We start from the raw sequence: 26,029 nt of genomic DNA on the forward strand, positions 1-26,029 counted from the left end.
GACTGCTCCACGACTGCTAACAGATAACAGGCTCCCATGCATAAATAAATACCATTAAACCAAAAGATCTATTTTCAAATTCAAGAAAAGAAGTTGCCATTAAGAACCACGATGCATCACACTGCTAAGTTTTTTGCCTCATGCATAAAAATGATAGCACTGATTGGCAGTTGCTAATTATAAAACTACACCGTAACACAGAACAATTAGCTGTTCAGACCAAGTAGCACAAATGTAGAAAATAATCTTTTTTTTTCTTTTTTTCATTTTTTTTTTTTTCAACAGAGCAAATTAACACAGATTGTTTCTTCAGCAAAATATGAAACTGTAAACTTTGGGCTCATTCTGCAACTTTTCCTCAATCCATAATAAACAAACAAAAAAACCCAACGGGAAGAAAGACTGACGTACATTTTTAAGCGCACCTTTTCGTCTATTACAAAAGCACAACCTAAAACGTATAAAGCTTTTTTTTTTTTTTTTTTTTAAATCACAGTTACCAAAAAGAAACAGTGAATAATTTATTACATACGCTATAATAACATTACTCTAAACAACTATTATCTATGAGGTATATCTGAGAAAATTCGGTAAGGGATTGCACGGTCTGCGTTGCCAACATGCCCAGGTATATATTAAAGCTTTGGAACCATGAAGAAATAGAAAAGGAGGAGAAGTGAGGGCAGGGAGAGGGAGAGGGAGACAGAGATGGAGACGGAGAGAAGCAGGAGAAAGGAGAGGAGAGGAGAGGAGAGGAGAGGAGAGGAGAGGAGAGGAGAGGAGAGGAGAGGAGAGGAGAGGAGAGGAGAGGAGAGGAGAGGAGAGGAGAGGAGAGGAGAGGAGAGGAGAGGAGAGGAGAGGAGAGGAGAGGAGAGGAGAGGAGAGGAGAGGAGAGGAGAGGAGAGGAGAGGAGAGGAGAGGAGAGGAGAGGAGAGGAGCCTTTGGTATTATTACAAGTTTGTTCTTTGCAGGGTTGCATTGCAAAGCACCACAGTACAATAAGCCCACCAGGTACGATATGGCGGCCCAGTTGAAGCTGAGGTATTCACAGGAAGAATAAAAAAAAGCACAGAGAGGTCTAGACTGGCAAAATCGTTGCTTTGGTTCAAGCAAGGCACTCGTCCCGTGGTAATGTCACACTTTGCAAGTGAAGCATGGGTCTGGTAAGAAATGCAATCGCTGTAGAGGAGCCTGCCAATTCTGAGTATTTTCTGTGCCCAGCCCGTCACCGATCCTTACGGCGGGGTGGCAGAGGGCACGGCGTGGGGGTGTCGAGCACAGGGAACCGCTCATCTCCACCACACCGAGAAGGCATCCTGAGAATCATTATAGCTTTTTACTGAAGGAATATATATAGAGAAAGATACAAAAAGCACACTTGTCAAGTCCCTATCTTTTCCAATACAGACTTAAAAAAAAAAGTGAACTAGGAAACAAAAGGCAACATTTAATTAAAGCGGAGCTTTTGTGTTGAGCCCTGGGCAATTTGTCGGTGGGGGCCCAAACGGCGTTGCTCGTGCTGAGTGCTTGGTGAAGGGCTGGAGCCTCCCGCACGCCTGCCCTGCGCGGCCTCCCCTCCTCGCACAGCCCCGCTGCGCTGGGACAGGGCCAGGGGCTGCAGGCTGGCTTTACGGCTTAGCCAGAACCCTGTGCCCGGCACCTGGATGAGTCTTTTTTCTCCTTTTAGCCTATCTACTGGCCCGTGCAGACCTTCTCGCTGTCAGCGAGCAGCCGGCCGTGCCCGCAGGGAAGGGCCGTGTGAGGAAGGAGCCACGTGGAAGCAGCCGCACCTCGCTCCCAGGGCGGCGCCTTCAATCCTATCAGCGGGATCAAGAAACACACAGCAAAGGGCACCGCTTACTCCCCCACAGCCAACTTTTAAGTAATCACTTAGGAACACGATACTAATGGAGCTTAATGTATCTTTGTTTCACGGCTACCTTGAGAAAAATAATTAATTGATTTTCATCTGAAAACTGCAAACGACGACAACAGCAACGTGCACAGGGGCGAGTGGCTGTTGCCATCTGCAGTGCCCTGGGGCTGGCCGGGAACCCGCTGCCTCCCCTTGGGCTAAGCCGGAGGCACTGCGGGGCCCAGGGCTGGTTGCAGCGCCCATGCTGGGTGCAGGGAGGCAGGGAACCACCTCGGCACCGAGCCAAGGCACTGCCGACACGCACACAGCCAAGGAGAGGTGTGAGGAGGCCATGGCTGGGCAGAAGGGAGCCCGTGGGGTGTTCTGGGTGCCTCATGTCACGGTGGGGCTGCTTTCCACATCCCTGCTCTGCGCTGAGGGACGACGATGTGCCCTTGGTAGCCTGAACGCAAGCATCCTCCCTCAGCATCCCCCCTCCCCAGCTGCTGGCACCTACAGGAGGTCAAAGGATGGACAGGAGCTGCTCCTCCCAGCGCCTGGGGCTCTGTGAGCACAGAACTGATGCTTATTTTCCAGCTGGCCAGAACTCGGTAGACAAATCCTACCCCTTTGGGCTGGCTGTGCACAGGGGCTTTGCTAGCCCGGGGGCTGCTGGACCAGCCGCTTGCGTTGCCTTCCAGCATCACATCAGCCCTGACCTCGTCCTGCTGCTGCTGCCAGAGCAGAGCCACGGGCACCCCAGCAGGACCTCTGTGCACAGCGGGCAGCAGCCTTTCACCAAGCACTCAGCTGCTGAACGCGACCCAATCCATCTCCAGGCCAACACAGTGCTCCGGCCACTGGGATTCGGTCAGAGGGGCAGGGGTGCGAGGGCTTCACGGCGCCCAGCCTGCTCCGCTCAGCCTCAGACGTTTTTGGCTGGCAGAAAGGCAGAAGGTAAACACAGAAAATTGCATCCTCAGAATTAGCAGCTTCCACGAGAAGTATTTCTTTGGGGTATCTGGGTTGCAGCTGTACATAACTGTATGTAGGAGAGAGAAGTTAAAACTATAAAAGAGCACAAGCAAAATGCAGACCGCACAGAGAAAGAAATCTTTGGTATCTTTGGTATCATCAACACGATTAAAATTACAAATGGAAAAAGTCAGTGAGGTAGCCTCTTTGGTTCTCACTAGAAATAGAAAGGTTTTTTCTTTTTTTCTTTTTTCTTTTTTTTTTCTTTTTTCTCTTTTTTACACACACAGAAGTTCATTCTTGGAAGCAGCTAGTTTAAGGGTTTCTCTCTTTTTGCTTGGCATGTATTATTTTTCCCCCAGCTTAAGGTTTAAGAAGCCACAAAGTTCAGGCAAAGTATCTCAGTGTCTTTTCTTCCTATTGTTTCTGAATGCACAGTTTCAGGTTGAATATTCATTGCTTGTCCTCAAAATTTGCTCTGTTTTCTGACAAAAAAAAACATCTGTAGTGCTTTAAAGGTAATTCTAATAAAAAATAAAAACTATACAAGGGCATCCTTAGATGATGATGAATAAGTTAAATAAATAAATTATATTACGAAGTCTTTATGTGCCATAATAAGGTACGTTGCACTTTCTGATCACATGGGAAGAGATTAACTTAAATAATTTAAATTTTTATATTTAACAATTAAAATCAATTAAAAGAAGAAGCTAAAATTAAAATCCTGTTTTATGTAACTTGTCATTTTCCTCCTGTCTGTAACAGAACTTGGCTGCTTTATGAAGCAAAACTAATTTTTAAGTGTATTTACTAACATAGGCTTGCATCTCTGATGCGCTAAGACAGTAAAATGGATAAATAAGCAAAATTAACCCCAAATTAATGAATGGTTGAATTAAATAGTTTTGAATAACTAACATTTGACCCTGATCCTGTAGTCTGCTTTCAGGCAAAACTCCCATTGAACTTTAAAAATAAAATGAAACTCCGTGGGATTTAGACTGAACAGAGATTTCAGGACCTACTCTAAGGCTAAACTAAATAAATTACATTACTGATAGATAATATACTGGGTTAAAACCCACAAGTGTCTGGAAAAAAATAAAACCATTTTAAACTTTGCATTTTAAAAAAAATTAAACAATAAAAATTCCCCTTAATAAATATAAAGGAGGCCAAGTATAAAGTTTCCTCGTGTCTTAAAAATACGTACGTATTGTGACAAGCAAGAAAAACATTGTTTTGTTTTTTTCCAAAGCTAACACACCCTTTCCAATACCATGTCATTACCGTGTTTTGTTTTGGAAGAGGTGATCCCTATTCCCTCACGTAGGATTGAGAGTAGTTTGCTGGTTTAGTCCTTCTCAGGTCTTTGGATTTAGCTTTAGTTAAGAGAGATCCAGAATAAAGCTATTCAACCGAAGTAATCAAGCACATTCTTTGTTCCTTCACAGGTGATTAAATAATATCCAGGGTTTCTTGAAAGTTGAATTCATCTTGGATGTGCCCATGATAGTAACTCCAAGTTCACAGTAAGGAAGATGCTGGGATACTGTCTGTACAAACTAGTCTCTCGTATCAGAATAAATAAAAGGAACAAGTTACATTACACAGCTATATAGATTCATAAATATACGGTATATAAACGCAACATATCTGAGTTTCGTGTTTGTTTTTTTTTTTAAAGTATGAACAGAATATAGCATATATTGTATGTGTGTACATACAAATATATCTACCCACAGCATATTTTATCGACACTCCTCTTCTGAGTCAGCTGCTACATAAATGCCTACAATAGGTGACAGTGAAATGGAAGACAACATGGGGCCATGAAAGATGCAGGGATAAAAAATGCAACAGCATTTTCAGATGTTCAGATGAAAATGAATTTTGAGAAATATGAAGGAAACATGGGCAGCTATATTTGCAATCCCTAGCACAGAGAAGGCTCCCACACGTCACTAAACAAATACTGTCGCATGGGCAGTAACATCTTCCTCAGTACTGCTCGGTCAGCACAGTTATGTTGCTTCCAGTGTGAGACTGCAGATCAACATTTGCAAGATCAAGGCAAGAATTTAAGTCATAATATTGCATAACAAGAACTTCCACAGTTTGGAGATAATTAATAATTTCATACTTTTTTTTTGTTATAATTCAGTATTTGATCTGTACTTTGTCACAGCTATTGGTACGAACTCTAAAATGAAATAAAAAGAACAGGTTTTTGTTCATAAACTCCATGAGAACAGGACACACTCCTCCTTGCCTCTAAGGCATGTGGTACTCGAGAGGCTAAATCTGCCAGCCTGTGGCTGTTCCTAATGCAAAGTGACCCCAAGTCCTGCTCCGCGGCAGGGACACCGGCTGGCAAGCACACTCCTGATGTGACGCCCCAGACTTGGCTCTTCCGAGATACACTTCTCTGCCTTGCAATTGCAGTGAGCTAAGGGAAGGTAGGGAACGGCGTTCTGGGTTTTTAACCCGTGCCGTGGACATTCTTTGTATGGGTACAAAGGCGTTATGGAATGGAATGAGAGAAAAGCAATCCGAAAAACAGCATTGCACAAGGCTGCTACGAAATGCAGTAAAAACTTTCAGAATGAGAAATTTCCCACGAGGTCAATGCCACGCTCATGATCTGTACGTAGAGGCCGGGAGGCATGGACCCCTGAGATGTGAACGAGGGAAAAAGGGAATCTGGCCACAGCCCCCGGCCGGGCCCTCGCTCTGCCGTGTGCTGACAAACTCACACGCCTGGAGGCGGCATGCACCAGCCCAGACCTGAACCGTCTTCTTTGCAACTTTATTCCATGCCTGACTAGGAGGCTTTTTGGAATCACATTCGATCAGTCTGGGAAATCTGTGTTTAAGGAAGTTTTAACTCCCAGAGCTGGTACGTGCTGTCAGTTTAGCTGCTGTGAGGATCCTGAATTTACTTCTCAAAACTTTCCTGTCCTGAGCAGGCACGGCTTTTTGATTATTTTTTTTTCAAAAGTAAAAAATGGAAAATGACTGCAGCAGTTTAACAAAGCAGTTAAAAAAGGAACTTTCATTTAAATGTAGAAATGGAACAAAATAATACCCTGGGCAGAGCTCTGCTCCCAAATTTGGTTTGCATGTCATGATTTGCATCATCGTGACTGTGACAACACAATATGTCAAAACAAATTACTGATTTGCCACATGAATTGCTGAAACCTCAGTTACGGTTCAGATCAGGATCTGATCATAATAAGCCAGGCTGTAACGGTGCTCAGCACTTACAGTGAAATAAATCAGTACATATATTGCAAGTTTTATCCCTGGGAATGAGGAAGAGGGTATATAGGTATTTCAACTGTTTTCACATAAAGGAGGATGGGTGTTCAAAGCTCTAAACATACAAGAGATCAACTCTATCTGACAAAACAAGTAATATCCAACAGACACGCTTTTTGTACGTGGCTCCGGCTAGAGCAGATGTCCCAGTTTAGTATCCCAACATCTTACACTTGGAGTTCATGCAACTCCTGGAGAGATTCCGTGTGGGGTAGAAACAGGAAAAACATAAATAAACCCACCCTTTGTGTTGCTCAAAGAAACAGAATTGATTACCTTTCCACAGATCAATGGTGCTACACGCATTTCAGTCGTGCAAGAGGAGATAATGAACTGAAAAAACAGTTGTGAGAATCCTCATCTTTGGTATTGTAGCTGTTGAGGTTTTGGTTGCTCTGTTCCTTGTTCTTTTGAAAAAAACTGCATAGGCACAAATTAAAGACAATCTTCAACTTTAAGATTACTGAGTTGTCAAATGAAGCAGCAATCATACTGGCTTTACGTTGTTTTTGTTCTTGTCAACCCTTCCTTTGAAATCTGCTTCCTAAAATGTCCAAGATGTCTGTCAAAACACAGTGTGTTACTTGTTCGCTTCCTGACGTGCTTCCTTGTTTTTTTTTATTTTTATTTTATTTTTTAAATGGAACAGTTTGTTGCAGAAGAAGTAGGTGCAGAAAACGTTTCTTTGGTTTCGATTAAGTAGTACATAAAAAAAGTCTCAAGTGTCTCTAAAGAAGCATGACAGCGCTTGGCTTGCTTTCGAACCCCGGGCCGTGCTCCGAAGGGGCCGTTCACTGGTAAGGACGCACATCGAGTGACCGCGGCCGCTCCGGCCGCGAGGATCGCCTTCGCTACTCGACGACTGCCGTGGCTGCAGCGAGGCGGCTGTGACAGCTCCGCCGCGCCGCTCGGGACTTTGCTCACGTGTTTTTGTCAGCGCTCACTTTCTGCTCAATCGTACAGCGAATGACCGTGAGAGATTGAGGAACGGGCTGGCGTTTGCGAGGCTTTCTGGTCTCTAAAAGAACGACCACGCTAACGATGACGAAAAGAAAACGGCGAGTTACAAATATCTTTGGCTTGCAGAAATCCTGTCTCTTTGGTGTGCTGTGTTCTCGGCAGCTTCGACGGACTGGTGGACGAAAAGAACTTAAAATGTAATGGGCTTAGATGGCGTATTTAAGTCATATGTGGCACAGCTAACATGCTCAATGACGTTTGAAGGGCTTGTTTGTGTTTGTTTTTTTTTTTTCCTGCTTGAAAGTACCATAAAATTCCCATAAGGATTTTCAAAAAAATGAACAAAAATACACTGAACGCTAAATACTTCTCAGTAACAATGAGACTACAAAGGAGAACCTAGATTCCTGGTAACTGAAAAGGGCTTATTAATGACCTAAAAAAATCTAGATCTTTCAAAACGTTGTGTTTGCTCCATGTACTGTAGCAGTTAAATTGACCTCCTGAGTGTGCATCTGCATTATGTACAAACACAGAATTTGTGACAAACTGCAAACTGTGCTTGAGACTTGTGTAGTCACATACTTTTTCGCTATCACCTTTGTAAATTAGAATGCATCTCAAAATAACAGCTGTAGTGAGTCCAGGATCGTACCTATTTCTATAGCTATTGTCTTTGTGCTTGATACTTTGAGCTCAAGTGACTTGAATTTTTCTGATCCAAGATCAAGCTATACTCACTGATTAAATCAAAGAAATTAAAAAAAGAAAAAAAAAAAGAAACCTGTAAATTTGATCTTTTTTTTTTTTTTTTTTCCCTAAAACACTTAACAAAACCATGCCTGAGATTTAAAAACAGGTTCTTGGACTCTTTAGCGTCTCCGTGTCAGACTTTGTGCTCCGTTCTCGCGCGGCGGTGCTGCGCAGCGCCCGCCAGCCGGGGCTCGGGGCTCAGGAGAAACTTGCCTCACGAACGGCTCTCTTCCTTCAGACCTGCTTAGCCTGTCCTGAGCATAGTATTACATAGAAAGAGGTTAGTTTTTCACTTGCGCCTTCTAAAACTGACTAAAAGCCGTAAAAAGTGTCCTCTGTTTGCAGCTAGGCTAGGACGAGTTTCCGGGAGGATTGTGCTTTAAGTCACCAGTGAAGGGCCCCGCCGCGCATCCGCTCGCTCGGTGGCTCCGCCGCGCCGGCCGCTCCCGGTCACGCTTTGGTACAAGTGCTGGGGGCCGAGGAGGAGCCCCCGGTGCTCAGATCGTCCTGCCACTTCTCCAGGCTGCGCCGCCTCGCGTTCATGAAGAAGTTGCTGACGGTGGTGAGCTCCAGGCCCAGCTGCTGGGAGATGGTGATCTGCATTTCTTTGGACGGGCGCTTGTTCTCCTTGAAGATGGCGAAAAGCGTTCGGCGCTGGAGGTCAGTGAAAACCAGACGAGATTTCTTCTGGGAGTTGTTCCTTTCTTTGTTCGGCTCCTGCTCTTTGCGTTTGCATGCTTGGGGAGGGGGTGGCAGGAGACAGAGAGAAAGAAAGGGTCAGCACGTGCAAGATGCTGGCAAGCCCGACCCCCAGCACCGAGGAAGCCGAGCACCCATGAGCCTTCCTGCACCCGCTGCAGGGCGTCCACAGACCTGGTCCCTGCAGATCATCCCTTGGGAGCATCATGCTCAGCTGAGAGCTGCACTCCAAGAGTGCTCTGCAAGTGGCACCAGGGGTGCAGAGCTGAATTTCAGGGGCAGCGCACTCGTGCCTCTGCTCACACGCCTAAAACAAGGATTTGGGATGGGCACCTGACTGTGAGGCATTTGGGCACTGGTCTCCAGCCCCTGGCAGAGCTCACCCCTGCGTGCTTATCATCCACACACCCGACACAGCCCCCAGATTCAGATTTCTGCACAGTGAGGAATTTTTTATTTTTTCCACACTCTTTATGAAGCAAAAATCTGAGAAACGCACGGCAATGTTAGGATAAAAAAAAATAATTTCTCTGAATTCAATCTAGGAAGGAAAACACAAAGCACATCCTTTTCTTTTCACAACAGCTAAGAAAAAGATCAATTATCTGTGGATACTTCCCTTGTACCACAGCATGTAACAACTCCGGATAATTATTTCTTAAGGAAACTGTACAGGCCTCCGTTCCACAAGGCGAGCTGCACCACCCGGGTGATTTCTACAGCAGACACTGAGGCAATACCACGGGAAGTCGCTGCTGGCGCATTCAGGATGAACATTTTGTCCACGTTTTGGGACAGTCAGTGCATACATCTCCCCCACCTACAGAAGGAGGCCTGTGTCCCCTCCACAACAATGAGGTTTAGTGCTTGGAAGGGGTTCCTATTTCTTTGCACAGCCCAGAGCACGCCCCAGTCGAAGCTCTCAGGGCAGCAGCTTGCGGTGACCACAGCTGGGGGAAACCCACAGGCAGCACAAATCCTGCCGCCCACCCAGCCGGGCCTTTTGTTTGTTTGTTGCCTCCAGGAGCAGACCTCTGTGGCTACTTTTTAATCCTTTACGATGTGTCTGTTGTTTTCTCCCCGGCTGCAGCTGCTGTGTGCAGGAGAGCTGCTGAGGCAGGCGGCGTGCCGGGGCTGTGCAGCGTGCACCGAGGCCCCATCTCTTTTACCTCTTTGTTCACTAATCTGAAAAGTGCTCTGACTGGCAGCAGCGAGCTCCACCTTTAATGGTGAATTAGCACAGGTTTATGTGGATTAAGTTAGCTTCCAAACACGCCTTGTATCGAGTCATTAGCCTCAGAAATGAGGAAAGGAGAGGTCTGTGATTAGAGGGGGCAGGTCGCAGGCTCCGTGGCGCTGTGCTGCAGCTCCGTGGGTACAGCTGCCCGTCCCCGCGGCTCTGGCTGCCAGGCTGAGGGCCCACTGCCTGGGGGCCGTGACGGCTGACACCGAGCCCAGCTGGGGCAGGCAGAGCAGCCCCCTCCCCTGCTGGCTCTCCTTTGCTCTTCTTTGCTCTGGGATATTCCTGGGGGCTGGGGGAGAAGCAATGGGGCACTCCTTGGACATCTGTTAGGAGATCTGCTTCAGAGTAGATCCTGCATCTTTGATCTGGCAGGCAGCACCTGCACGTCACATAATCTCACTGCAGGGCAGTTGGGGAGAGGAGAAACGCTGCCCTTCCACACCTTCCCCTCTCCCAGGGCACCACACACCACCCCTCCAGGACCAGGAGCAGCACTGCTGTGCCTGCCAGCAGCGCCGTCCTCTCCATCACAGCAGATCCTTAAGCAGCAATTACTTCATTTTTCCCAAAGAAGCTTGGAAGCATTGCTGAAACCAGGCACTGCGTTACACGGCACGGCACGGTCACACCTCACAGGGCACCCCACCAGCACGCCTGGCTCTTCCCCTCTCCTTTAGCTGCTCCCCGTGGTGTCCCCATCCCCGGGCTCTGTTCCCCATTTCTCTGTCCCCAGGCTCCTCCTGGCACATCACACAGCTCTGGCGAGGTGCCTGCAGCCACGGCATGGGGCTGGGGGCCAGCTGCACCCCGGGGCGCAGCGCAGGGTGAAGGCAGCCGGCAGCTCCCGCGCCAGCGCCTGTCCGACGGTCAGGCTGGGGCGGCAGCGCCGTGTGCTCGCTGTGCCAAACGATGCTAATGGGCCTCAGAAAAATCGGTATTAATAGCTGATCCGTATTTATTAGCACAGGGAGAACATCAAGTGCTGAAACCAATACCACTGCCGCAGCACATCCAGATTTAAAAATAGACTGATAAGGCTGTCTATGTGAGGCAACAAGATAAAAAAAATCCATATGTTGACATGGTTAGGTAATGTGCTGGGACACAATAAGTAGAGTGAATTGGTAAGTGGGCAGATTTTTAAGCAGACGTATTAAATAATTCTGCAGCTCTGACGTGTGAAATGAGAAGCTGGTCCAAAAAGTAATGCTCAGGCTCTGGAAATGTCTGCAGTTAAGCTGAAGGCAGGGCTGTGCATGTATACACGGCTGCATGCCTGGCTGTGACGCTACAGAGAGCCTGGCTGCGCTGGGTAGGTAACGGGCTGTACTGGCCAGCTTCACTCCGTGCATGTGGCCACATTTCCCAGGATTTCTGCAGGAAGCTGGACTATTTTTGGTGTTTTGGCTGAGCCTGAGCCTGATCTTGCACCCACTTTCAGCTGTGAAATCCAGGTGGCTGCAGTGGAGCTGCCTGAGAGGGAAGTCAGGGCCGCTCAGAAAGGACCAGGGACTCGGCAGACCTTGCAGCACGGGTGGCAGGAGCATAAACCGCAGAGAAGCACGATGAGCCTGGGGCGCAGTGCTCAGCGCCACACACCTCAGCACCAGCCTGAGGGCTCTAGAGCCTTGGGTGCCCTTTCAGGGACATCTGTCTTTGCCAGAGATCAGCTGGCCTCATAGTGAAGGCAGCTCCATGGGAGTAAACAGGGCTGAGCCCTTCCCGACACACCTGGGTTTCAGTCGGAGATCAAATCTGAAATCCTCAAAGATAATACTTAAAACTGAGATGGTTTTCAATTGACTGGCAGGAGCGAGGAACATCTGGAGGATGTAATCCTCCTGACCGAGGTTTGGGCACTAGTGCTGCACCCCAAGCAGTCCGTCAGAGCCATAGCGCTCTCAAGGAAACCCCTGTACAACAACCAAGGAGCTCGGTGGCTTTTCAGGCTCCAGGCAGCAAATCCCCCGGCCCCAGCTCCCCCTCTAGCACGGTGTGCCCTGCTGCCCGCTGTCCCAGGCTGCTGGCCCCAGCGCCCCGTTCCCAGCTCCCCTCATTGGGATGCTCTCACTGCGAGTCCCCTCTCCTCTCCCTGCTCCTCCTGGCTCCTTTGTCCCTCAAAGCTATCTGCATCTCTGAGCCACCAGATAGTACACTCCACAGGTGATGTTTTACTGCATGTTGGAGATGAAAAAGCAGCTTTTATTTTGGAGGGGCTGGATCTTTGCATTCAGCATTTCATCGAGCCTTTTGTCTGAGCCCCGTGCAGTGGGGAGGCGACGAGCACCTACCCTTGTGCTGCAGATCCTAATAGGTTCCGGGACACAGGGAGGATTCCAGTGGTTCCTAACATCACTAATTTATGTCCAGAGGTACTCTGCGTATTACAGTTATTGGTATCTCATGATAAATAATGCAAAGGTATGTGCTTTTCAATGCATTCAGTAAATACTTTCCTTGAACTGTTAAGTTTGCTCTTGAAAAGGAACCATAAAGGCAAATGTTTTTCCTTGACATGCATTTATCAGAAGAGAAAAAATGGAGCGAGCACTCTAATAAAATAAAGTTATTACCCAGGAAACCTGCCTGCAGAAAGAGAAACGTTTTAATAGTAGAAGGAAGGGAAGCAGCCATCTTGATTCTAAGAGCAATTTGATTTATTAACTGCAGTTAATACTGGCTATATTCTATGGAAGAAAACAGATAATTAACAATAATTGAAAGCCATAACTGTGAAGGAAAAAGATTCATCCCTTTTGTCCACGCTGGAGTAAAGATGCTTTACACAGAAACAACACGAGCAGATTCGGTACCGCCTCACTTGATTTTTACTCTTGGGGAAACGCACTGATTCAGAAGGCCCCAGCAGGGGTGCAGGGATGCGACACCCCTCTGCCGAGGCGGGCCCTTCGTGCCATGCCCCCCAGGAGGCACAGTGTGCCCTCAGCAATCCTGCAGCTAGAGCTACGGGGGCACTCAGACACACTGCTCTCAGCCAGCGAGGTGGGGGGGGCGACAGGCTCAGGACCCCAGCACCCAGCGCAAGCACAGGGAGGCGCGAGGTCAGTCAGGAGGCATCAGGAGATACCTGGAGCGTGCCCCCAAACCTGCACCCTCCTCACTGTTAAATAAGTTTCCACGAAGATAAATATTTAGATGTTCACCTCCAAATACGCAAGATGCTCTATTGACTTTTGGTCAGCGTGTTTGCAAGCCCGGGGTTAAGCATGTGCTGAAATACTTGGCTAGATCCCCGGGATAAGGCGAGCAGAAGCAGCCGTGGTTGCTGGTCAGCAGCCGCAGCAGCTGTTCCCCCACCTCCACCTCTCCGTGCGAGCCTTTAGCATTCCCCAGACACGTTGTTTGGCAGCCCCAGGAGCACGATTCGCCACGGCTCCCTACTTTGGAGCTGCTTTCTGAACTGAACGTGTGAGGCGAAACCTTCTAAATGGTCTGCTGCTTAGCAAGAGAAATAAGCTTGCTTCAGTTGCTGGTGTTCCTTTTACAGCAACATCTCAGTAACTGAACTTGCAGGCAGAAACACTTGTGGTGAAGCTGTAAGTAATGACAATAACATTTATAACTTGTTTGGAATTCTACCCTGTGATTTTTCACAGCTCCCCGTGGCTTTGGGAGGTCATTCGCACAGTCAAGGAGCAGAATGGTGCTGTGGGACTGGTATGCCCAGTTAAAGTCCATCAGCAATAGCTCACGTTTTGGTGGGCCCTTTGTGGCTGGCACACGTACAAGAGGCATTCACAGCAGCATCACCGCTGGGTATTCTCACATCTCCACTGGTCGGATGTTGGGACAAAATTTATCATTCAGGCAAAGATAAATGGGAAATCCATTTATCGTTTAATCCAGTCCCTCACGCTAGACAGAGGGAACTCAGAAATGACACTTTTCAGTAATATAACCGGAGATCAGCGTGTCCCAGCTGCGATTCCCGAGGCCGAAGAACAGCATCCCGGGCTAGACCTCGCCCACAGGCCAAGCTGCCCGTGGGCCATCGTTAAATCGAGCGATGCTACCGATAGTTCCTTTGTCCGCAAAAATACTCTTATTTTCAGCAACAATAACTCTCATTTTCCATTTTCTCCCTCAGAAGGGAGGAACCCAGCCAGCCCCTGCATTACGGATAGCTATAAATCCTGGCAAATACTCAGCGGCGTCGCAGCTGGTAACTATTGTCTTTAAAACTTGGGTCTGCACAGACTGAAGTATGGTGAAATTTAACTCTGGTCATTAAAAATGAATATATGGCAACTGTTAGCAAATGGCAGTGGATTCTACTGTGCCATTACTAGTGCTGAGTAAAGCTGTTAGAAAAGAGAGATTTATGCCCGTGTACACCCTTGCTGCCCTGCCGAGCCCGCCCGTCCCCCAGGCTGCGGTGGTCGCGGCGCCGGGAGCAGCCCGGCCGCAGGCAGCCCCGTGTGGTGGGACCCCCGGCCGGGAAGCCTGAGGAGCACGGCGTTTTACAGCAGGCAGCTCGGCATTTTCTCCTGACACTTCTTCTTGCTGAAAGATGTCCAGCTGGCCCCGTCGCTAATGGCTGAAATACGCAGCTCAGAGCAATCAATTTGCAGCACGCGGCAGCAGCCTCACAAAGCCCAGGAGCAGCGCTGCGCCTTCTTGTATGCAGTAATAGTTTCTGTGAGCTATTTATGCATGCTCCGGTGGTCCGGTCCTTTTTATAGAAGCTGCTTTTGCCACATGTAGGCAAAAATTGACTGGCAGGGGGCTCACGGCTGCGACGGGCAGCACTGCAGCATCGCTCACCCAAAGCGTGCCCCAAGCAGCCCAGTGCTCGGGGGGACAGGCTGGGACGTGAGGGGATGGGGTCACCAGCACCCAGAGGTGGCTGTGGGGAGGAGGAGGAAGAGGAGGCACCAGCTTGCTTGGGATACTGGGAACAGGTCAGTGAACCAGCCCGTGACTCGTGTCCCAAGGAACACAAACGCAGCACAAGTTCTGCTTCTAATCCAAACACAACCCCGACAGAAACCCAACGCCACCCGCAGGTACCTCTGACTGCAAACCGACCGGGCAAGGAGGCTTTCACCAGAAATCTTGGAGGATGACGCAGCCTGCTGAAATTTTCTCAGAGCCACACTTTGTGGTCTGCTTTCACTGCAAAGAGACTCTCTTTGTCTTCACCACCTCTAAATTTATTTCCCTGCAGCTTCTCAAGGTAACCCACACCCTCGGATTGTCACTGTTTTTATGATGTTTTCACTTTAATGGCAACAGTGGCTCCGGAACTGCGAAACCAATAAACAAATGTCAAGAAGGAGCCAAGTAGAGAACAACATTCGTTTAACCCACAATAAGTCATTTCTCTATTGTTTGTAAAGATAAGCCATGAATATTGATCGGTCCTGTGCCGTTTCAGATGGGTGTAGCACAAAGTCAACCAAACCAAGTTATCTGTCTGATGGAACTAAAAAATGTTTCTCAATTTGATTTCAGAGAGAACTCAATGTGAAGGAAATTTAATTATGCTAGTTACACCGAACACAATGAAATGACCATCAAAATGTTTTCCAAAGGTTTAAAACGTTTTTCTTTTGATATGATCCACTTAAAGCAACCTCTTCTATATCTGCGTTACTACAATCTCTTAAAAACTAGGCCTCAAAAATCAATTTGATTACCTCTCTGAATTAAGTATGCACAAATGAAAGCAATTGAGATCAATACAAATTAGGTTAAGTACTCCACTGTGTACAAAATCATTATGTAACAAGAAACAATTTGAATGAAGATGCAAATAATCACATTGTTAGGGTGCACAGCCAGCGCACATTTATCTGCTCATTCCCATCTGCTACACACACATGCTGAACCCTCTTCATCTTTTTCACGCCCGTGAACACCCTCTGAAGGCACTTCTCTAGAGCAGAAGCTGCACACAGACGGGCTGCAAAGGCAAGGTCCTCGCCAGCCCCTGTCCGGGCACACGGACTCGTGCAGCACCCCAAGCAGCAATCCCACACCCTGACGTTTCCTGCCGGGAATGTTTTTCTCGGTACTCCGCCTAATTTTTCTCTCGTAGCTCTGCCACGGAAAGAACGCCTTTCTATAGCCGGGACTTGCATCCTTCAGCTATTTGAGAAGAAAAGATGAATGGATTTTGGGACTTTGTTCTTTTATATTGCTTTCTGGCATGTAGCGGGTCTCAAGCTATTTGTGTCAAACCTCTTGTAAATCTGCTGGAGAGCTGAAATTGGGCTGTAAATCCTGCAGGGCAGGGACTGTTTTTTCTGCACAATACTGCAACACCGATCTCAGTGTGGGATCTCTGACAAGGGCCTCTAAGTACTATTGTAATATACTTCCATCATTAATACAGAATAATAAATAATAGATGGGGTAGGCCAATTTATTGCACTCTAGGGCAGGAGGAGTGGAGGCCTGGTGAGCGTGCAGCACGGTTTGAACACGCTCCTTGTCACCAGGTGGCTGCAGGCTGTAGCCGTGCCCCCCAGCAGCTCCTGCAGAGCAGCCCCGAGGTGCGTGCTGGTGGCCGAGGCAGGGGGCATCCTGCGGCGCTCGCCATCCAGCCCTCCCACCCGACAAACCCTCCTGCCAGCTGCCAAGGGAAGGAGCTGTCTCAGAGCTGATTGTGAGCGCTGGAGGTATCTGAAGGCATCCTCTCCAGCAGCCGGGGGATTTGCCAGCTCTCGCGCCTCGTGGGATCCTGGCCCAGATGTGCAAGCTCACGCTGAGGCTTCATTTCAGGACAGCAACCTCTGAGATCTTGCTCCTCTCCACAGGCCCCTGTTATCACAGCGAGGGGTGCAACCACCCCGTTAATAGCAGTGATCCTTCAAAGCACATACATACATGGGGAAACTGAGGCACAGAGCAAGGAGCACACCTGTGTGAGAACTCAGTTGCCTAAACCTGAAATGTATGTCCTGCCCTGCCAGCACCTGGGAGATTTATGCGTCCTCTTGTTCTGAGGATTCTCCCCTTTGAATGCCCAAACAGTTTCCCAGTGAAATATAACACTTCTCTGTGGCAAGAAAGACCTGGAATTTAAAGTGAAGGGAAGCGAGTAAGCACTGAATCGGAGCCCGAAATCCTGGAGAGGATTTGGGTTTGAAGTTTCTGGTCTTCATTATTTCCTACTGGTGACTTGAGGGGCTTTCCCCCAGCCGTGCTGCCCTGGCACGCCGCCGTGCTGCGGCTCCTGCCCAGCAGCTTCCACTGCAGCCCTGAGCCGAGCCCCCTGCGTCCCGCTGCAAGGGGAAGCACGGATCCACCGAGGGCTTGCTCCGTGCCTCCGAAAGCCGCTTGTTTTCAGAACTGCTGGCTCACGACAGAAAGCGGGAGATGACTTTTGACTTGTAATGGCTGCTATTGACAGGGCGCAGTTATGAAGAACCTGAGAGGAAAGGAGCAAAACTCCACAGGCTTAGCTGGGACAGCGAGACCTGTGCTGCCGCCCTGGCTCTGTGCTCCTCTTGCATTTCAGACAATGGCTGCTTAATGCAAAACACAAGAGCAGGCCTTGGAGGGGCGCTGTTCTTTGCCACAAGGCCAGGTTCCCATTCCCTCCTTCCCCCGGGCTTGCCAACCCGCAGCAGGAGCTGGGTCCTCCCTCCTGACGTGCGTGGCAGGACCTGGGAAGGACGGAGGAGAAACCTGGCGCTAAAGACATCAGAAGGACTGGGGAAAAGCCTTGGAAGCTTACACACAGCCTGTAGGGACCACCAAGCCCTTTCACATGGGCAGCCTGTGCCCAGGGCTGTCCCAGCACCATGGTGCCCCAGGAGGAGCCGGGGGGTGACACCGGTGGCATCACGGCCAGGTCTGGTGGCAGGGGGACACTGCCCACCGAGAAAAGCAGCCGTGCCTGTACCCGGTGTGGCAACACGTGGGCATGGGAAGCAGGAGGGAACTGGGAGAGATGCGGGGCCAGCAGGGGAAGCTCTCCGAGGAAGACTTCCGTGTGCTTTTCCGCTGCCCTCCGCAGCTATGTGCTGCTTGCCAAAGCTTAATGCCTCGGCACAGGCCCTCGTTTTGAAACGTCCATTACGACAAGATGAGATCTGCTGGAAAATCACCACTACTCATAAATATGTTCCCTGCTTACTTAGAGATATTTTGGTCCCAGAGACAATTTGCGTTTTGGGAAACTGCCAGCCTCCCTTGCTTGTCTAATAATTCCTCTGTGAAGCATTTACCAGTGGCTTGAGTCCCCTTTTTCTCACAACGGAGCGGTTTGATTTTATAGCTCAGAAAACCCAAACAACCCCCAAACACTCTGATTTCTTTTTTGATTGCATTTCCATCCCCCATCAGTGAGTTACCTTGTTGATCTTATCACTGAAGCCATTTGAGATTAGTCTATTTTGTATGATTTCTGCGTACAGAAACCCTCTATAAATCAGAAAGCCTTTTATGCAAAAGGCTGCGAGATTGATAGGACTGGATACAAAATCTTTTTCCTTGGAAAAAAAAAGATGTCCTATCTGTCCCATCGGACCTAACATCTTCTCTGCATATTCACCTCCGAAGTATGATGGGGCTTTTTGTAGAGAAGACAGGAGACATGATAGCGGTCTTAAATACAAACAGATTGCTATCAGAAGAAAGGGAGTAATTTTTTTTGTGTGTGCTCTGCCTGTTGGGGATAAGATGAGAAGTAAAGGATTTGAAAGACAAAAAGGGAGATTAAGGCTACTCATTAAGGATTTTTTGTACCTGCAAGCCCTGGAAAAGATTGCCTAGGTAGCCAGGAAATCCCCACTGCTGAAGAAGGGGGCAGGCTGTGAGGACAGGTGGCATCCCAGTGCTTTCCAGCCCGGCCTCCCCCATTAGATGGACTCTCCACACACCTGCAGAGCCCTGTGGCCACTCTGAAGGCAGCCGCAGGGGAGCTCCTCTGAAGCAAGGAGCCTGCTGCTTTTAATGTTTGCAGGCTCAGAACAGGCGTGTTGGGATGCTGGCAACGAGCTCATCATCGCTGAGTAACCTCGCAGGGAAGGCAGGAAAAACAGCTTGCACCGTGGGGATGGCAGGAACATGTAGTGCAAGGGGGCGGGAATAATACACGGAGTGACAACCAACTGCAACCGTGGTGCAGAAAGAGAAGCACGGGGTTTAAGTAAAAACACCCCTATAAAGAGCAAGGGAAGAAAGAGGATCAGTTACTGGAAAATAAAATAACCCTTTTTGGCAAAAATGTTCTCTCCTTTACACGTTCCTTGTCACAAATAAATTGTGTCAGCTTTAAAATGCAGAGAAATACTTGAGTTTTGGGTATTTCAGTTCAGGTGGTGACAACTAAGAGATACTGGGAAAATGTAGTATGGAAATATTGAAGAACAGATCAGAAAAACTCAGAGTGAGTGATACATCCTGACAGACTGGTTGTTTCTTTTATATATATATATATGTATATCTATACATACATATATAAATGGAGAGGAAAAAAGAGGTAGAAATGCATTTAATAATGAATATGGTCAGATTTTTCCTTGTCAACTGGTCAAGAAACTGAGAGAAACTCCTTGCTTAACAAAAACAGTATTCAAATGTCTGCAGAGCAGAAACGTCCCCGGTGTCTTCAGAAATTACGTGGAACAACGAGATAGAGCGGGATATTGTTTCAGAACATTGGTATGTGAGAAATATAATTTATCACTCAGCCCCACAATTTACTGCATGGATTGTTCAAACATAACCACTAATCTATATCTGAAGAGAGTACTAATATTTCAAGCCACTAAACACCTTTCAAAGAGTCTTTATGCACCTGTATATTTAGTTTGACACTAAGAGATAGTTTTATACGTATTTAACACAACTGATACGGATGCTGTTACGCCTTAATTTTCAGCTGTGTCTACAGACGACAAAATAGCCTCAGATTCCAGAGGCAGAAAATGGAGGTGGAGTACAGAGGCAGAGGACAGACAAGAGCAGTGCGCCTCTAACCACGCCGCCCCGGCAATCACCAGCACTCAGCACATCCCAGTCCAAGGTGCTGGAGGTGCCCAGGGCAGAGCCCCCTGGTGCAGCCCCGGCCTACGGGGGCACAGAGCCAGCAGCCCCGTGCCCCTGCTGGGACCCCCATGGTTGCCTTGGCCAGGAAGAGACCCCAGTGCTGGGTGTCCCGGGGCACCTCACCCCTCCCCGTGCTCTCCCTGTGCCCTCTCCTGCTTCCTTCTCCCTCACCCCTTCCTCTCCCTTTGCCCTCTAGGTCTCCCCTTGCCCTCCCCTTGCCCTCCCCTTGCTCCTCGCCTTCCCCCTGCCCCTCCCCGCTCCCCGGTCCCCCCGCCCCGTGCCGCTCTCCGTGGTGCTGACGGCAGCGGCGGCTCCGCTCCGGCACCGGGGGCGCCGGGACACGGCGCGCCCCGCACAGCCCCGCACGGCCCCGATGAGCCCCCCAGAGCCCCACACGGCCCCGCACAGCCCCCCAGAGCCCCGCACAGCCCCGCACGGCCCCGCAGCCGCGCTCGGGCGGGTGGAAGCGGCGCTGGCCCCGGCGGCCCGGGGTCGCACGGTGGGGAAGGAGCAGAGGCCGCTGAGCGCGCCTGCTCTGAATCACTGCTGGTGTTTGGGTACCCAAATGTGCGATCGGCAATAAGGGGATTCAGCAGGCAGGAAACGCGAGCGGGAGTCTCGGGGAGAAAGCGGCGACGGGGGGCCCGTGCCCGGCTCTCCGGGGGCCGAGGGAGCTGGGAAACCCGCGGAGGAGCGCGGCACGGGAGCACCTGGAAGCGCATTCCTGCCCTGTGTACCCAGCAGGGCTCGGGCTGGCGATAAGGGGCTCGGCACCTCGCAGCAGGGCGGGCGGGAGGACGGGGCTCCGGGTGCAGCTGCCCTGAACCGCCGCTGAACTCTGCCCTCCGAGCCCGTGCTGATAAGCGCCCTGACGCACCCTGATCGCTAACGCTCTGCGGGCGCTGCCCTCCGGCCGCAGCAAACACCGAGCCCGCGGGGACGTTTCCGCGTGGGCGGGCGCTGCGGCGACAAGGCCGGGGCCGGGGGGCCCAGGAGGGACCGGGGGGGCCAGGAGGGGCCGAGGGGGCCCCGCCGTCCCCTGCTGCCCGCTCCTCGGCCCCGGCGCCCTCTCTCCGGGTCTTTGCCCGGGACCACCGGAGCGGTGCAGGCGCGGCGGGCAAACCCTTGGAGCGGGGCTCTCACCGCGCGGCTTCCGTGGAGGGGAGAGCGGATCGATGGGATCGATGCGGGAGGTTTCCCCGGCCCCGCACGGAAGGAAGGGCTTCTCCTCGGCCCGGCGGCGGCGCCGTCTGCCCCGGCCCGGCGGGACCTGAGGGTGCTGCGGGGGCAGGCGGGGTGGCGGCGTGCGGCGGGGCTGGCCCGGGGCTCCCGGCAGCTCCCCAGCAGGGCTCTCTCCGTTTCTGCCTCCCTGCCGGGTCCCGGCCGGGCTGGAGGCTCCCGCTGGGCGCAGGGCTTTGCCCCGCTTGCGGCACATTGCGGTCAGTTCGAGGAGGATTTGGGGGAGCGCGGTGCAAGCGGCTGCTGCGCTTGGCAAACCGACGGGCTTTCGGCTTATCCTGCTCAGAGAGGCTTCAGCAAGCCAACCGAGGGGCAGGGAGCGCCGAGGCGGTGAGGCTGCATTCACCCGTGGCAATAAAAGCTCCATTTCCCGAAGGAAAGGTGCGAAGGTTCCCCAATCCCCCGGCCCAGCCGTGGCCGGAGCCGCTGCCCTGGTGCGGGCGGGTGCCGGTGCAGGAGCCGAGCCCCGGCGCCGCGGGGTTCTGCGGGCGGCTCGGCTGCAAGGCCCCGGGGAACCGGCGGCACAAACCCGGGGCCCGGCCCCGCGCACCCGCAGGGTGACCCAGCCCGCAGCGAAACCGGGTTGAGGCCGCGGGAGCGTGCCACCGGCCCTCCTGAAACCGGGCCGGCCTAAATCCCAACCCGGCCGCCCGGGGAAGCCCCGCTGGCCGCCCCCCCGCCGCCGCGGCGCCCCGGGGCAGCGGCACGGAGACAGGCGGGGGGGCCGGGGGGAGCGGGGTGCTGGGAAGGCCGAGCACTGGCAGCATTACTGGAAACCGGCCGGATCAGGTTCCAGATCAATGAGAACTGGGTCCACGCGTTTATGTTCCCGTTGCCAGCATTAATGCTCTTTTAATCTTCTAAACATTATCTGCATCGATTTCCCTCCACACACACGTCGGGCTGAGGAGGCGACACGGCCGCGTGTGCCGGCTGGGGCTGCCCGGCCCGGGGCTCCGCACCCCTAGGGAGCGGCCGGGGGGAACTGGGGGGCCGGCAGCAAGGAAAGGGAAACCAGATAACGGGGGCACCAAAACGGCGGTGAGCACGAGCAGAGTGCAGGCGGCACGGACCGGGAGCTCGGCTCCTCCAGCTCAGGGGCTATTTCCACCCCCTTCTCTCTTTCCGATTGCCCTCTCCGTTCTGCCGACACTCCGCCCGGGCTCCAGAAAAGAGGAGAATCGGCCGGTGACGAGCCGCACGGCCGCGGTTACGGATGCAGTCGGGAGGCAGGAGGCGAGCCCCGGCCGGGCAGGGGCTGCGGGGACCCCCGGAGCCAGCTCCCTGTGCTCCAGCACGGTGCGGTGCGGTGCGGTGCAGCCTTTGGGAAAGCCTGCGTTGTGCTTCCCCTCCGCTAATCTCTGCAGGCTGGCATCAACCGACACGGCAGAGTTCCCGGAACAAACATCGCCAGGTTTCTAAAATGTGTTTGCGGACATGGAGCCGTCACAGCAGGCGGCCCAGCCGGACCCCCCCGCTGCACCGCGCCTGGGGTCGGTGTGTCCGTCCGTCCACACGTGCGCGGGGCGGCCCCGGGCCCGCCCCCTCCCATCTCTCGGGGTGCAGGAGGCGAGCAGCTCCTGCCCGCACAGCCCCGGGTCCCGCCGCAGCCTGTCCCCGGGCAGGCAGCGAGCCGCAGCCGGTGCCTCTCTGCCAACATCTCCTCCGCTCTCGGCGAGCCGCGGCGGTGCTGAGGTGCCGCGGGCGCGCACCCAGCCGACGGCGCTCCCCCACCGCAGGGAGAGCCATTTGTGCCGGTGCCCCCCTCGCCCCGGCTCCCCCCCAGCATCCCCCCAGCAGCCTCCCCGTGCCCCCCCGGCCGCTCGCCCCCCGCTCCTCCCGCAGAACAATAGAGCGCTGCGGCGCGCCCAGCCCGCGCCAGGGGGCGCCCGGCCGCGGAACAATGCGGGACCCCGCGGAACAATGCGGAGCCTCCGCGCCCGGCCGCGGAACAATGCGGGGCCGCCGCCAGCCCCGCGCCTCCCGGGGCCGCCACCCGCTCTCGGGCCCGGCCGCCCTCTCCCGGGGGCGCCGGGGGGCGGCCTCGGAACCGCCCGCCGAGGGTGGGAGGGGAGAGAAGGGGCCGCGGGCCGGGAGGAGCTGCCCGCACCGCCCCGCACGGCCCCGGCCCCGGCCCCGGCCCCGGTCCCGGTCCCGGCCCCGGCCCCGGGCGGGCGCTGCCCCGCGGGTGGCCGCGCTGCGGGACGCGGGCCCCGCACGGCGAGCACGGGCGGGAGGCGCGGGGGCAGGCGGGGCCGGGAGGCGCCCCCCGAGCGGGCCGGGACCCCCCGCGCCGCCCCCGCCCCCGCCCCCGCGGGTCGCGCCCCGCTCCCGCTCGCCCTCCCCGGGGCTCCGGCGGGCGGCGCCGGGACCTACCTGCGAGTCTTAAGGCTGACATCCTCTGGAACTCGGGTTCCTGCAGCCATTTCCACATCCTCCGGAAGGTCTCCCTGCCGGATTTCAGTTTACTCCAAGGCTTAGGGTTCCGTAGCAAGTCCGAGAGGGTCCCCTGAGACCGGCACAGCACCCGCTGGGCGAAGATCGCCTGGGGGATGCTGTAGCGCTTCAGCTCCGCCGTGATCCGCTGCGCCACTTCTTTGGTGTTGATCTCCTCCAGCTGCCCCGAGCCGCTCACCTGCGAGCCGGACGAGGAGGGCGGCCGCTCCCGGCCGGCGGGCAGCCCGGGCCCGTGGGCCGGCGGGTGGCCGGGGTGCGCGGCGGGGTGCATGCCGTTCAGGTGGGACATCATGGCCGGGGGCGTCGCCAGCCCCCGCGGCAGGTGCTGCTCGCCCCGGGCCAGCATGGCCGCGTGGGCGTCGAAGTTGGGGCCGAGCATCTTGTCGTGGCCGGGCGGCCCGTAGCCGTGCAGGCCCTGCTGCGCGCCGTGCAGCGCGCCCAGCCCGTTGCCCAGCGGGGACAGGCTCTGCCCCATGGCCGGCATCTCCTTGTAGGGCCCGTAGAGGTTGTTGACGGCGGGCAGCCCGCGCTCGTCCCGCATCAGGGCGAAGCTCCCGCCGACGTTGCCCGACAGGCGCTGGTGGTGGTGGTGGTGGTGGGCGTGCGGGTGGGCGTGCGGGTGGTGGAACTTGTCGGACACGGTGGAGATGGGCGGCAGGGGCTGCAGCGGCGTCAGCGTGGTGTAGGTGCCGCTCATGCCCATGCCGGGCGGCGAGGGCTCGCAGGGCACGCTCATGGCGTGGTGCAGCGGGATGGACAGCTCGGGCCGGTACTCGGCGGCGCCGTCCAGCAGCGAGGCCATGCCGGGCACCATGGCCGGCCGGGCGGCGGCCGGGGCCAGCTCCTGGTGCGGCGGCGGCGGCGGCGGCGGCGGAGGCGGCGGCGGGGGGGGGGGCGGCGGCGGAGGCGGCGGCGGCGGCGGCGGGGGGGGCACCCGCAGGGGCCCGGCGGGGCCGCGGCCGCCGTGGTGCGGGCTGGGGCTGCCCATCAGCTCGGGCTCATGGCCGGCCGCCCCGTGCAGGCTGCCCAGCGGCTCCATCGCCAGCTCGGGGTTCATGGCGCAGGCGGCCGGCGCGGCGGCGAGGCATCGGTAGGCGCCGCGCCCGCTCCTCATTCGGGCATGGGCGCGGCGGCGGCGGCCGCCGCGGGGCAGCGGGCAGCGGGCAGCGGGCCCGGGCCGCCCCCCCGACGGCCCCCGCGGCCCCGGCCGCTCAGCCGGACCCCCCCCGCCGGCCCCGCGCCATGTCCTCGCCGCGCCGCCGCCGCCGCCGTCTGCGGCCGCCCGGAGCTGTCCAGGGCGCGCGGCCGCTCCGCCTGGCCGCGCCCGCGGGGCGGGGCCGCGCGGACGGGCGGGCGGCAGGGCCAATGAGCGGCGGCGGCGCGGACGGGGGCGGGGCCGAGGGGCAGCGCCGGCCAATGGCGGCGCGGGGGGCGGGGCCTCGGAGCGGCCCTTAAAGATGCCGCGGCCCCTTTGTAGCGGCGCGGTGCGCGGCACGGCCCGGGGACGGGCACGGGGACGGGGACGGGGACGGGGACGGGGACGGGGACGGCGCGGCCCCGACGGCACCGCTCGTCCCGTCCCGTCCCATCCCGCCCCGTCCCGTCCCGCCCCCTCCCGTCCCGTCCCGTCCCGGGGCTCTGCCGGCGGGGCACCGATCGCGGCGCTCGACGGCTCCCGGTGCGGAGCGGAGCGAAACGGGGCTGCTGCGGGCGGCGGAACGGGGCCCGGCGGGGCAGCGCCTCCCCCGCCGCGAGCACACGGACAGCGGGCACCCCCCGCCCCGTCCCGTCCCGTCCCGTCCCGTCCCACCACCCGACCGCAGCCGGCAGCGGGCTCGTCCCTGCCCCGCTGCCGCCGTCCCCGTGCCCCGACAGCCCGGGGCTCGCAGCAGCGCGGTGCTGCCCGGAGCTGCCCGCGTTGCCCCGGGACGCGGCGCCGTCTGCGCTCTGCGGGGCTCCCGGCCGCTGCCCGCGGGTTCCTCGAGGTGGCTCCGCGGGTCCCCAGGGCCGACAGCCTGCCTCTGCCCCCGCTGCCCTCCCCCCCGGGGCTGGCGGTGCTCCCCGAGCTGCTCTTTGGCACCGAGCTGGTGTAAAACGGAGCTGCCCCCGCCCCAGCCGCCCTGCTGCTGTCAGCCTGCGCTGGGAAAGAAAGAAACGGAGAAGGGAAAGAAAGCCCTGGCGTGAGGTGCCTTTGTTCGGGGCAAGTTATGCGTGAAATCTTTTTGTCCTTTCGAGGGGAAGGCAAAAGTTGGGGCTGATTTTGGGGAGAGAGGCGAGTGCAGCCCCCCAGAGGCGGAGGTGCTGAGGTGGGCAGGCAGGGATAAGCGGGTGGGCAGCAGAGGCTGACAGCCAGGTGCCTCAGGTGCACTAGCAGCCTTTTCTTTCCCCTTCCCTTTCCCCTTCCCTTTCCCCTTCCCCTTTCCCTTTGCCCTTCCCCTCTCGCAGGACGGCTCAGGCCGGAGGCACCTCGGATGCCATGCACTGCACGCCCTGCCAAG

The 26,029-nt window shown here is 54.6% G+C and overlaps 1 protein-coding gene across 1 annotated transcript; it reads right to left on the minus strand.

Annotated features, from left to right (window-relative positions):
- Positions 1–8,067: 8,067 nt before the first annotated feature.
- On the minus strand, positions 8,068–24,757 carry LOC309889389 (one cut domain family member 2-like). Its single transcript, XM_082782193.1, has 2 exons — positions 23,451–24,757; positions 8,068–8,607 (listed from the first exon to the last, which is right to left on the minus strand). The coding sequence occupies exons 1-2, from the start codon at positions 24,643–24,645 to the stop codon at positions 8,321–8,323; spliced, it is 1,482 nt and encodes a 493-aa protein (XP_082638319.1). The 5' UTR covers positions 24,646–24,757; the 3' UTR covers positions 8,068–8,320.
- Positions 24,758–26,029: the final 1,272 nt, after the last annotated feature.

Source organism: Aythya marila (assembly GCF_965140915.1).
Source record: "Aythya marila genome assembly, chromosome: W".
Classification (NCBI taxonomy): domain Eukaryota; kingdom Metazoa; phylum Chordata; class Aves; order Anseriformes; family Anatidae; genus Aythya; species Aythya marila.

What these genes read in the sequence shown, in the direction of transcription:
- LOC309889389 (XM_082782193.1), bottom strand. Translation starts at nt 24,645, where the DNA reads ATGAGGAGCGGGCGCGGCGCCTACCGATGCCTCGCCGCCGCGCCGGCC. An exon ending in GTCAGCCTTAAGACTCGCAG is followed by an intron (nt 8,608 to 23,450) that starts GTAGGTCCCGGC and finishes CCCCTCCCCAAG; the next exon opens with CATGCAAACGCAAAGAGCAG.